At 42.1% G+C, this 13434-nt stretch overlaps 1 protein-coding gene across 2 annotated transcripts in view; it reads right to left on the bottom strand.

Annotated features, from left to right (window-relative positions):
* Positions 1–397: 397 nt before the first annotated feature.
* The window catches only part of LOC126396394 (zinc finger protein 609-like), a 113985-nt gene continuing 100948 nt past the window's right edge, over positions 398–13434 (bottom strand). Inside the window, exons 5-9 of one of the 2 annotated variants that reach the window (XM_050054430.1) lie at positions 10150–12484; positions 9662–10031; positions 7289–7669; positions 6974–7052; positions 398–4461 (exon numbers count right to left, since the gene is read on the bottom strand). In XM_050054430.1, coding sequence (XP_049910387.1) covers positions 6979–7052; positions 7289–7669; positions 9662–10031; positions 10150–12484 — 3160 coding nt within the window. In that variant the 3' untranslated portion in view covers positions 398–4461; positions 6974–6978. The remainder of the gene's footprint in view (positions 4462–6973; positions 7053–7288; positions 7670–9661; positions 10032–10149; positions 12485–13434) is intronic. The other variant, XM_050054438.1, reaches the window with a different exon arrangement.

Below are 13434 nucleotides of genomic sequence, written 5' to 3'. Positions count from 1 at the left end.
ACACCTGTTTGGTAACGATGCTGATGAATCAGCATGTTGATACGCCACACCTGTCAGGTGGATGGATTATCTTGGAAAAGGAGAAGTGCTCAGATTTTAACAGATCTGTGAACAACAGAATTTGGGAGAAATAAGCTTTGTGTGTGCATAAAAAAGTCTTAAAGATCTTTAAACTTGTGAAAAATGGGAGCAAAAACAAAAGTGCAGCGTTTATATTTTTGTTTTGAGTCAAATAAAATTGTCTGTAAAGTGAAGTCAATGTTTCATGATGACGCTGACTTCATTTTCTTGACTATCACAGTTGAAGATGAAACCTGCACAAACATAGCAGCTGCTATAAGAATATTTTTCCAGAAGCCATTAAGCAGTTCCCAGGACAGATTGTCTCATAAAAAGATTTATTTTTTTCCAGCCCAAATTTACAAAGGCAAGTTACAGAGTATTGTATAAAAAAGAACCATGATAATGTACACTTTACACAAACTCCTGAAGGGAGGGAGAAAGGAGGAGAGGGTGAAGAGTTCTGAATTTTCTCACACAGAAAGAAAATGAAGACATTGTAAACATCCTTGCAAGCACCATGACTGGTACTCTGGGTGGAGGAGGAGGAGGAGGAGAAGGAGGAGAAGGAGGGAGGAGGTGGTGGGGGAGGGGGGGGGGGAGTTTTGTGTGACAGTAGGCGGGTCGGGAAAAGGACAAACGAGCAAGTGTCTCTGTGTTTTCACAGAAGAATGTTCAACTAGGCACCAATTGAGACAACTGCTGGCCAATAAATATACTCTTCACCATGAAACAAATACAGTCCTGCAAAATACAAGAGCCAAGCACTTTCCAATATGTTGATAGCAAACATTACTTTTCTGGCTTTTCATACACTTCAGTATATATGATTTTCACTGGGCTTTGCTTACTACTGAGATAACATTACTACTCTCAGAGAGAGAACAAATGCACTTGTCACAACCAATGTCTGATAAAACTATATGTACTGTATGCAGTCTGCTGGTACTAAAACCCACCGACTTTAATGACAACATCACAGCTGCCTAGATTACCCTTACAGATTAAGTACAAGTCAAACACCACCACATTCAGCTTTTTCATGTCAGCCATTCTTCTTTAAAATGCGCAAAAATGTCAAAAAAGATATACCGTCTTGCAAACTTTCCGTGGGACGAGAAACTGGCAACGTATTTACTGGGAATGTCCGAGGAACCTCGAAATGAAGAGCTGCGGTTTCACGATCATGAGTGTCGACAAACATCCGACCTCAGGGGGCGTTAGATCAACTGGTGGATCACATACAGTATTTAATGAGGAAAAAACGACGACAATGGGAACATTTAAAAGTGTAAAAATCAATAAAATTTAATGACAACATGGTCAATATTCTGCGTCAGAGGGACGTAAAGACCGTTCACGACCCATGACAGCACGGTGTGGCATTAAACCTTTAACAAGTCCCTCTCCTGAGCCAATTTGTCATGTATGAATGAAAGCACTACAGCAGCACCTCCAGCTCAGAGCAGAAAATGTGCTTCCCCTCCCCCACCAACCATAAACAGAAGCCCTCTCAAATCAATGCAAATAGCATCTGGATAGAATTTCACTTACAACCCCTGAGGTACGAGAGAACTGTAATTTAAAGCCTAAGAGGGTCCTCTGGTAGAACAGGCCGTGATGACTGTCGCTTTTTGTGTAGCTTTAAAGTGAATTTACAGAGTGGCACCACCAGTTTGAGATCCAAAGGAAAAGCCCAGAGCAACGTGCTTCTTCTCAGCTGAACTTTGAGCCTTCCTGCTTCAGCTGTGTGTGCGTGTGCACATGATCAAGGTCCCATTGAACCCGTTTTCGCCACGTTGCTCCAAGCTTTTCACCGGCTCACCCTTCTTCTTTATTTAAGTTCATTTTCTGCATCTGATTGGCTCATGTTTGTAACAGCTGAGAGATTTTATTTTAAGGTAATTTCAAACACTTTGTCTGAGGTACCAGACTCATTGGCCCAGTTCATCCAGAGCTAGCCGGTGAGGAAACCACGCTAACTGTCCGAGGTGAATGTGTGTTAGGGTGAAGCCACACGAGCAAGCGAAGCACCATGAGAAATTTTTGCCCTTTTGTCAGCGAACAGCCTGAGAGTCAGACTGATCTACCATTTTGATTTTAAAGGAGCAGTGTGTAGGATTCAGTGGGATTTAGTGGCACCTAGTGGTGACAATGGCACAGTGCAACCAGCTGAAACTTCTCCCGGTTAGAATTCCTTCAGTGTTCATTGTTCAGGATTATCTGCAGAGATCTCTTCCTCTCCAAAACAGGTGATTAAAACCAGTAAAAACATTGAATGAAGTAGTTTCACATGTTTCTTCAGCCCCTAGACGCTACTGTGTGCTCACTTTCTTTCTCTGATAACTTAAGATCCAGATGTTCAGGAGGTTTTTACTGGGAGCTGAATTTTCCGCAGAGGTCTCCTCCTCTCCAGTACAAACACACCTGGTGATTTAAACTGGTAAAAACACTGAATAAAGCAGTTTCATCTTAAAAATAAGTGTTTTTCCAAGGAGGTTTGGCTCATCACAGGGGGGCTGCTAACTTCACTGGCCTAAAAGAAAGCGCAAATGGCCCTATCTAGAGCCAGTGTTTGGTTCGTCTGTTCTGGGCAACAGATGTTCAGGAGGTTTTTACTGGGAGACGAATTATCCGTAGAGGTCTCCTCCTCTCCAAAACAAACAGACCAGGTGATTTAAACTGGTAAAAACCCTGAATAAAACAGTTTCACTTTAAAATCAGCATTTTTCCAAGGCAATTTGGCTTGTCATGAAGGGGCTGCTAACTACGCTGTCCAACGTGAAAGTGTGAATGGCCTTATCTAAATATAAATGTAAATATAAACAGCTCATTTTGAGGAAACAAAAAAAAAAGTCAATTCATACTTTCAGGTGATTATACACAACCGAAAACCCCTAAATCCTACACCCTGGACCTTTAATCTGTCAGATTTGCTGTAGGATCGTTGAGAAAGATCCGAGACAGCGACTCAGATGTCTGGAGGCAGTCTAGCTGCACGCTGCATGTTGGGATGATGTGAGATGTGAACCAAGCTTGTGATGTTGAAAAAGTAGAGGCCAAGTGAATACAAAAAAAACCAAAACATTAAAAGTGCAGCAAGACAACCAACGCTGGGGCGAAGAAGACGCACTTGAAGACGTTGAGGGAACAATGATCTGATCACATGATGTTAAACGCTGTGAAGGCTGAAAGCTATTTAACAGTGACAGTTTCCAAACAGTTGCGTGCTGGGATAAATATAAACATTTATGCACAGAAAAGTCGGCTAAAAGTCTATATTACAGCAGAAAAAGTTACATGAGTGAAATTTCACATTGTTTACAGAAAAACAATCAAACTTGACGAGCTGAACGAAGCACAGTCTTACAGTAAAAAACACCAAAACCCCAACGAGAGGCCGAACGCAGTGACGACGACGCCCCTGTGAACTCATCGCTTGCTAATGTGGCTTCACCGTGTTGAGTGTAAAGACAGATGTGACCTCTTTCACTGTGAGGAAAAACAGGACTCATACCAGCATCAGACACATTCAAGGATGAACACAATGATATGGAGTAGAAGTGTTACTGAGAAAAGAAAACATGAATAGTGTTTATTCTCCATTGAGGTGTGTGCGGTCCCTTCGCAAAAAAAAAAAAAAATAACATGACGACATCATCCCTGAAACAAGAACTGAGGGTTCAAAGAGGATGGGAATTGACAATGATGATGGAAAATGAAAAAACTTCAGTCTCAGGCTCTCAAGTCTCTGAAGAAGCAGCTGTTGCCATATTCCCTCTCCCCCACGAAATATAGCCAAACATTTGTCAAGTTAAGGATATACTGTTGTTTCGCGGCATACAATAAGCCAAAGACGTAGAGTCGAAATCATCTCAGTATGATTCACTTTTTCTTTTCAGTCTTTAATTTAGTTTGACTCCCCTTTCCCATCAGCCACCCAGCTCATCAGAACCCCCCTGCCAATTTCTTTCTGCGTGTGACGAAAAAACAATGCAGTCAAAGAAAGAAAAAAACCAAAAACAACAACAACAACAAAAAAGCTGTTCTGGCAGTCCAATAGTCTCTTTTTGCATTGTATTTGTTGACAGTGCAAAGACTAGATAATCAGCGGGTTGGTGTTTCCTCTGCGTGGTGAGGCAGAGTGATGGCTTTGAACCTGGGTTATTATCAGTCCTGTTACAGTCCAAGGTTTGGAAAATTTGGGGTCATTTACGAGGGGGAGAACAAAAAAAAACCCAAAAAAACAACAATCTGCCTAGCCTCGGGGCAGAGGAACTAAAAATATAGATAGAAACACCATTCAACTGATGTCTAAAAGGTAACACCCGGGAGATTTTCTTCTCATGTGAGCCAGTCACATGAATCTTTGCAGGGTTGAGGTGTGACGGTCCGGTTTCCCTGTGGAGGAAAGAAAAACTTATTTATTATCAGATCACTGAGTTACTCACAGAAAATACAGAAACAGAAAGAACAGGGTGCTAATAAATAAATGCTTTACACACTTTTCTAACTCTTCTCTGTATGAGGCACACAGCGGTACTTAAATATAACTCTAAGGTAGTTGTACTTTAACATGTCAGGCTACTTTATACTTCAACTTTACTACATTTCAGAAGGAATAACCAGACGCTTAAAATGAATGCTTTTCAAGATGATTTTTAACCATGTTAGACAGATTTTTTTTGGCATTGCACCTAAATATAAAGGTAACACATATGTAGTTCTGTGCAGAGGTAGGTTTTATGTAGGAATATGGTTACTACAGTGAGTAAGATCAATCTACATTTTGCCAACAGGCAACTGTAAAAGTGGTAAGTGCAAATTTCCCCGCTGTGGGATGAATAAAGGATTATCTCATCTTATCTTTAAAAGACTTTAAGTTATTAGGTTCAGTGGTTTAAATATATGTAGCGTCAGATATTTGGGCTTTGATGCAGAACAGCTTGACTCACTTTGACAAAAAGAAACTACAAGATTGATAAGTTATATCACAAAATGTTTGTGGCGATTAAGCTTGAGAAATTTAAATGTAACACTATTTAATAACTTTTAAGGTTTGACATTTATTAAATTAAACTTTAGGCTTTTTCAGGACCTGTGCTAAATTTATTTGAGAATCAAATTTAGTTTGTAGATAAAGATTTTTAAAAACATAATATGTGATCAGCTTAAAAAATTATGGGGCTTTTTTTATACACTGACAGATTGTAAAATAGCTTTCTCCACTTGTTGGTGAAGATTCTCAGTCATCCAGGTCGTGGTGATCATAAGTGCTTTATCGTTGGCATTGAGGAAGAACTGAGGAAGTTCTCCAGAGCTGAAGAAGCCTCTTGGATGAGGTGAAACATCTTCAAGAAACTCAAGCAAGTCCAGTTAATTGTGATATAGCACTTATGATTTTCTCCACTTGACCAGCTACAGCACTACACATTAAAGCACAAATGATAGCACTGTAATACAATAATTTAGCGCCTCAATTCTCGAACCAGCTGTTCTGAATAATGAGTACTTTTAGTTTTGATACTTTAAGTACATTTTGCGAAAAAAAACTTTAATACTTTTACTTGTAATGCAGTATATTTTTATGGCATTTCTGAAAGTCATCCATAAACTGTAAACATATTCTATTTTATATAAGTTTACTGTTCACTTTATGCTGAAACTGCTTCAGAGGGGTGTTGATTACACTTCATTATTATACTAGAGGATGTAGTTAGAGGTGCTTTTAACTGTATTATACTATAATATGTGTTTCTATTATTTTGTCGATCCAATTTACATAACTGTAATAATAATAGTAATAAAAAAAAACTTTATAGAGCACTTTTTAACAGATGTAGGTCAAAGTGCTACACAATAAAAATGAAACACATTAAAACAAAACGACAACTAAATTAGGCAATAAAAAGACAGTTTATTATAAATACATATGAATGAAGGTTTAAGGAACAGAAACCAGTAAGAATAATTATAAAATAATTAAAAAAAATACTACTAATAAGAAAATGGGTTTTCAGCTGTCGTCTGAAAATGTTCACTGATTCTGCATGTCTTATAGCTTTTGGTAGGGTATTCCATAATTCTGGAGCATAGTTAACAAAAGCTGCACTGCCCATTTCTTTGTGCTATACTTGTGCGTATTTAAAAAGCAAGCAGTGAAGCATCGAAGAACTCATGAAGGATTATAAAACCACAGAGTCTGCAAACCATTAAAGGTTAGAAACAAGTAAAAGAGCGTTAAAGTCTGTACTAAAAGACTGAGTACGCTGAAGTTTTTCAATTCCAGGCCAGTTAAAGGAGCACTGCAATAAACTATATCAGTGAAGGGAAGCTAAATTATGGACACATCTCGATGTATAATGCAGTTGAGTTCAACAGCACCACAAGCTACTTCCTCCAATATGATCATAAAGTTGATTCAATACCAGTCATTTATTTATCAAATGAGTCAGGTGTAATTTCAGACACCTGCCACCAGATGTCAGTGCAGGCCGCTGTGACTCTGTGTCATGGCGGGCTCATTCCACATCTCTATTATCTCCACTATGATCCACTTGTCCTCAGAGGACCTACTTAGGATGGATGAGCTGAGGGGCTAAATGCTGCACTGCATATTGTACTAGATTGCAGCAGAGTGGCGAGAGCTTTGTCTGGCCATGATTTGTTTTCTTTACAGTTTGCTGCCTCCAAGTCTGCGACATAAATGTTGAGAGGGCAGAGCAGAGAGCAGTGTGTTCTCTTCACCTTAAATCAAATAAAACAAACGCTTTTATCATGTGTCAGTGCTCACCTAAATATTTTTAACAACAGCTGCATGTGAAGCACGTCTGCCAGCTGCATTTGTCATGTTTGCACGTTTGTGTGTTTCCATCGGTGTTTTGAGAGTCTCTCCAACTAAAGGGGGTCTTACCGTTCTCACCTCCGTGGTGGTGGGTAGAGGGAGGGGGTTGCTGCTTGTTGGCTGGCAACAATAGCTGATGAGGAGAGACCTACGGCGAGTTGGAAAATGTTTGTCTATCAGTGATATTTTCTATTTAGGTTCTGAATTTAACTCGCTGATTGGTCATCTGCATCTACGAACATTAAGTATTCTGCACTGTGGGCCTTGTTTAATTGAAGTTAATCTACTTTGCATACATAGTACCTGATTAAGTACATATATAACATTTAGTGTGGTGAATCCTCTGTCAAACAGCAGAGGCAGGACGACTGAGGACTGACTGACCTGTGGCGTAGGACAGGTCATATTGCCCTGAGAGCAGGGGGTATCCCAGGTGGTGGTGAGAGGGCATGATGCGCTGCGAGGGCGAGGAGCGTGGTCGGTCCACGTCTCTTTCTCTTTCCCTCTCGCGCTCCCTTTCCCGATCTCTGTCTCCACCGGCTCCTCTGTCCTGCTCCCGCTCCCTCTCATGGGGTGGCTTGTCACCCACTGTGGGGGATTTGCTCTTGTATTGGCTGGCGTGCTGATGCAGGATATCCAGGGCTTTGGAGTCCGCTGTCGTTTTGGTGACGGTAGGGCTGGCGCGAGATTTGTCGCCGCCTTCCTCACCTCCGGCTATTTTGCTGCCATACGGAGAAAACGGATAGCCTCCGGGAAGGTACGAACCTAAAAGTGATGGAGAATATTGATGGATTAAAATCAGGTTTAGGTGGAATACAAATTTGACAAGTGATGATTGATTATTCTTCATTAATGCACTCATCAATCAAGCTGAATGGTCAACACGATTGATTTTAGGTCGCCAACGAGTCCTTTTTGACTTCAGGGCAAAATGTCACATCATCAAATTAATAGGGCAACATCCAGGTACAGACTGTGCAACAGTCCAGTACCAGCATGTTTTCTCTACATGGGATCATTTTGATCTTGAAAATAAAAACACACACTGTAGATCCAGCAATGTGGTCGAACACATTGGGCCCTTTTCATTTACAAAGGGAAAGTGGCTTAACCATTTTTTCCTCATGTTTTTGTATCCCTCAACAATTTTTCAAAATGGTCCAGTATTGAACAACAGGGCAAAACTGTCTGCAATGTAACCACTCTGGGCATTCGTCACGGTGAATGTATGTCTCAAAGTGCTTGTTTTTGCCACTGATATCTTTGGATTGTTGTTCTAAGTGTCTGACAACATTATGGAGAGGATCCCGACAGAGATAGACCTTTTTGTTAAAGAGTAAGATCCTGTTTGTTTAACAAGAAACAACCTTTAAATCACTATCATTAACCTCACCAGACTCAATTTAAAAAAAACTGTACTTTTAGCGTGTATAGAGCCAATCAACTTTCACATCTAACTGGATGAATTACTGTCAACGATCAATGAAGTGTGTTCCACAATAACGAAATATATATATATATATAAAATATATTTGAATAGAGTCTGGTGGCTTTGGTGATTGTGATTTTTATGGCTGTTTCTGGTTAAATAAAAAGGACCTTGCTCTTTAACAAAAAGGTCTATCTCTGTCGGGATCCTCTCCATAATGTCAGACACTAAGAATAACAATCTGAGCCTGTCAGTGACAAAACAAGTACTTTTGTTAGATGTAAATTGACGTTGCCATACGACCCAAGTGGTTACATTGCAGGCTGTTTTGCAGCTGCCAGCTGCAGCGCTCTCTCTCAATGCTGGACCAATTCAAAAAGCTGTTGTTCCCATTAGTCCCTTTGACACACAAAAAATGGGAAATAGGGTCCAGGTTAAAAAAATACCTATGTTTTCCTACAGGACCGGCATTTTTCTCCATGTAAGCTATCAGTAGCTGGGTTGCCATGTCTGATACACATGGTAGTCAATCACATGAAGTATGATTAAATACTAGCATTTATTTCTTACACTTTAACCACACATATACTATATTCATTGGGCATTGGGCTACATATATATGACCTTCCAAGAATTTGTGGATATTGCAAAACCCTTCAATATTTCTGCAATAAAACTTCTGAATGGACAGATGCCTGCATTTTCCCCCCAACTATATGTGATTTTCCACATACAATAATCTTATTCAGAACCACAAAATCAACCCTTAATTGACCTGACCTCTCTAACTTCCATGCACATTATTTCCATGCTGTGTTTTGGCCCCATCAACCTCCACCAAATAATTGCAATTATTTCATGCTGCTTTGCTATTCTTAAACATAAAAGCGATTTCTTGTGAAATACAAAAATTGCTGCAAACAACATCTGTGTTGTTGTGCAGACAATTCAGTCAGTTCTGAATGAAATCACAAAACACTTGAGATCCTGCTGAGACTGGAACATACAGACAATCTAAAGCTGCGAGAACCAATCCTTAGAGCCATTGTATTTTCAAAAAGCAATGCATGTTATGTTGCCTTTCCATCTAATTTAAAAGCCATTGTACACACCTTAAAATGTAGGTTGGGTCAACATCATCATCATCACCATTATAGATCAGTGCTCATGTTAGTCTGACATATATTTGATCAAAAGAAACCATGGATGATTTGCACCCAATTAATGATTTAACTTATTAGCCAAAAGAATATTACATAATGGACAACTTTATCTTACAAATGTCTCTCATATACATATGTAGATGTGGAATTAATCTAATGTCATACCTGGGTAATTCTGCATCATGACCGAGGGCATGCCTCTATATCCAGGGTGGTTGGGGTCATAGCCTTGTCCATAGGGGTAACCATGCATGTAGGGCATGTAGCCTTGGTGCTGTGCTAGTGGTGATGAGAACTGCATGTGGGGATTAGAACGAGAGTCTTTGCTCATGGCCCGGTGTTCCTCAGAAGTGATTCTGGGGTCACTGCCCTCTTTGCCGTCCTCCTTGGGCCCACTTTGACTGTCCTTGGGTCTGGGCCTGTCATCCTTTAATTTACGATCGCGTTCCCGTTCTCTGTCCCTTTCATCTTTCCATCGAGGTTGTTGTTGCTGGTGTTCCTCTTCTGCTTGGGGCTTCTGGCTCTCAGGGTACTGCTGCAGGCGGGAAAGAAGGTCCATGTCAGCACAAATAAGAATCTACATATAGGAATAACTCTAAAACAGACTGACAAGCATATATATTCTAACACTGTTATACTAGATTGGCGTTTACCTGTCTGTACCACATGGCCTGCTCCATCCCTGCCTGACCTCTTGACTCCAGTGCTTGCTTGGAGTCTTCCTTTCCATGGTGCCCCCCTTCAGTCAGCTTCATCTTTAGCCCCTCAGCTTGCTGGGACTTTGGGTCCTCCCCCTTTATGCTTCCCAGGGATTTGGAGGAGGGCTCAGAGGGTGAGTCCCTAGATTTGCTTGGAGGCTGCGGCGTCTTTCCAAGGTCTGACTGACTTGGGGCTTTGGAGAGGCTTGGTGGCATTGGACTTTTTTGTTTCCACTCCTCCTTCATGGAGGTTTCTCGTTCTTTCATGGCCACGTCTGACTTCTTTTCAGCGCGATGCTGTTCTGCCATCTGTCGCTGCCGCTCCTCGTATTGTTGCCGGTAGGCTGGGTTGGTGTTCATCAAGTGGTTATGGTAGGCCTGATCAGGATGGTATGCATATGGGGGCACATAAGCATACTGGTTGTAGTAAAGAGGTTGCATGTACATGTTGGATCGCTGTTGGATGACTGAGGGTTGCTGCTGCTGCTGCTGCTGCTGCTGCTGTTGCTGCAGCTGCTGTTGCTGGCTGGGAGCACTGCTGTCAGGTTTGCGGTCTTCATGAACCTCAACCTTGACTTTTTCCTCAGCTTGGTCCTGCTCCTCTTCCCTTTTGATCTTAACCTGACCTTCAGCGACTGGTGTGCCTGGATTGGGCCCACCAGGACTGGGGTTCACATAATTGGGTGAGTAATACGTCTCATAGCCAGGATAGTACGGGGAATCTTTGTTGGGTGTCTGGTTTGGAAAGAGCGCCTTTTTGACACTTTCCCTGACGCCTTGGTCCTCTGTCCTGACTTTGACGCCTTCTAGTTTCCCTTCACCATCCTCACCAGCATCTGAAATGTCTGAATATGCTGGGCTATTGGTTTTTACTGAAGAGTTGTCAGCACCATTCTGGTTCACCCCGTGAAGTGGCGTGAGGGGCTGTGGCATCCCGCTGCCATCTATCCGACTGGCTACGCCAATGGATGGACTCGGGGCATTGTCAGAAAAGCTGTAAATTTTGTCAGCCTCAGCCTTGATACTGGCCAAGCGACTCTGATGAGGATCTGAGGAACCATTGAGGAGTCCTTCCCCCTTATTTCCTTGATCAGAAGGTTCAGGGTATGGAAGCTTTCCTTCCTCCAGTTTCCCTCCCTTTCCTGGAGGCTTGGGGCTGTCAGCCTCCTTCCCGCCATCTTTTTTCTTCTTGTCTTTCTTCTTCTTGTCTTTGGAGCTACTTGTGACAGGATCTCCAATGACAGGAGGTTTAGGCTGTGCGCCCTTCATTTGGGGACTCTTGGGAATTCCTTGTATCATTGGGGTAAGCCCTGGGGAAGAATTTGGGTTTCCAGGAGGAAAAGGGTACATCTGCTGGGCTGCTGTCGAGCCAGGGCCAACAGGTCGTGGTGACTTCATGTTTTTCTGGGCCATTTTATCAGCCTTTGTGCCAGCCTTTTTAGACTTGTCTGATCCTCTCTTATCATCTATACCATCGTTACTGGCCTCATCAGTGAGGCATGGCCCGTCTTCACATCCATCCGTCGGTGTCCCTCCCATCTCCGCATCTGTCTCAGCAATTTTCTTTTTACTCTGCTTTGAACCAAACTTGCCTGGAGATGGGGAAGGACTTTGAGCATCAAAGTTCCTGCCTTTTGGAGTAACTGAACGTGCCGGAGACAGACATCCTTTCTGTGAGATAGATGCTCCATTACAGTTCCCTGGTTCAGGGTGGAGAGTGGAGTCCTCTCCATATTCACTGTCTCCATCTATTTCCAACTTGATGTCATCATCATTGTGGGCACGGGCTTGGTGGTACTTGAGACCGTTGATGTGCTTGTACTTTTTGTTGCAGTTAGGGTGTGGACAGTCAATAAGAACTGGAGAGGGGCAGCTGCGATCGAGGGGAGGTGGAAGTGGCTCAGTCTTAATAGAAGGAATAGGGAGACCTGTTGGTCCCACCCCTCCACTGTTGGAGTTTGTCCGCATGCGTTTGTTGCCTTTGGTGTCCTCTGAGCTGGAATTGGGTTCCATGTCCGAGGCTGGTTTGGTCTTGCGTTTTCCAGCTGAGGAGGGACTGGCCTTGATGTCCTCTGTGTTGCTGTTAGGTGGGGTGCGGCGCTCTGACGGCGTCTGGCTGCCCCTTCGGCCCTTGCTGTTAGAGGCAGCACGCGTCTTGTTGTTGGTGGTGCCCTTGTTGTCTGACGAGTTGCTGTTCTCGTTGATAGGGGTGTTGCTGTTCGGTCTCATTCGCTTACCTCGACCACGGCCATTCCTCATCTCTAGATCGCTTGTGGGAGATTCGCAAAACCTGCAGTAGTAGCAAAAATCATGTTTAAGAATTAGTGACTTCATAGCACATCAGTGGTTGATTTCAAAACAACTCAGATTCTGGGACGATACAAAGGACATACAGCTATTCATTTATACTTAAAGACATACTCTCCAGGATTTTCCTATAAAACAACGTATAGACTCAAGTAATCCCTCTCAATCATCACTTATGAGCCACTTAAAGTATGTGGCAGTAAATTTATCTGAAGAGACTGCTCTCTGCCTGTATTTTCTAATTTTCTTATCTTCTGTGTTTGAGATGTTTCTGGACGTGTAACCCCACAGTGCTTCGGTGAGGTCGGGGCTTTATAAAAAGGGAGTGACCAGGTGCCAGACCGTAAGCAGCAGGCATCGAAGACACACAAATACAGATACAAATACAATAAGCAAATACAGCAAGGGGAAATGCCAAATGAGAGTGGATCTGGGGTTGGCTTTTACTTTCACTTTCACTGGCAAGCGTGTTTCCAAACAATAACTGACAATCTTGCAAAGTATACCTTTAAAAAATATTGCTGTGGGGACTGAATGATACCAATAAAACGTTTTCAACATTAAATCAGTGTGAATGTCATTGACTCTTTTCACTGACAATGTTTCTTGACAACAGTACTCTATAACTAATCTTAGTTAAGTACAAACACAACAAGAAAAACAAGTATTTGACCCCTTAACAATCATACACCTAAACTGTCATTGTGCAGTCAGTGTTATGGATAGCACACCTGTGTGTAATCAAGATGAGACAAGCGATCTTTTGTTAAATACACCTTTTATGTGGAGGTGTAGATGTGTTTCACAGCTACTCTGTAAACCCCTGTTACCCTCGTTATCTGCTAGGTAACGACACAGAACCAAAACATTTGATTCTCAAGGTACAAGGAACAAAAAAGGTCTGTCTTTGGGCATTATTATTTATCTCTGTTC

Source organism: Epinephelus moara, chromosome 1, assembly GCF_006386435.1.
Source record: "Epinephelus moara isolate mb chromosome 1, YSFRI_EMoa_1.0, whole genome shotgun sequence".
Taxonomy (NCBI): domain Eukaryota; kingdom Metazoa; phylum Chordata; class Actinopteri; order Perciformes; family Serranidae; genus Epinephelus; species Epinephelus moara.
This window is presented reverse-complemented; position numbering and strand designations above follow the sequence as displayed.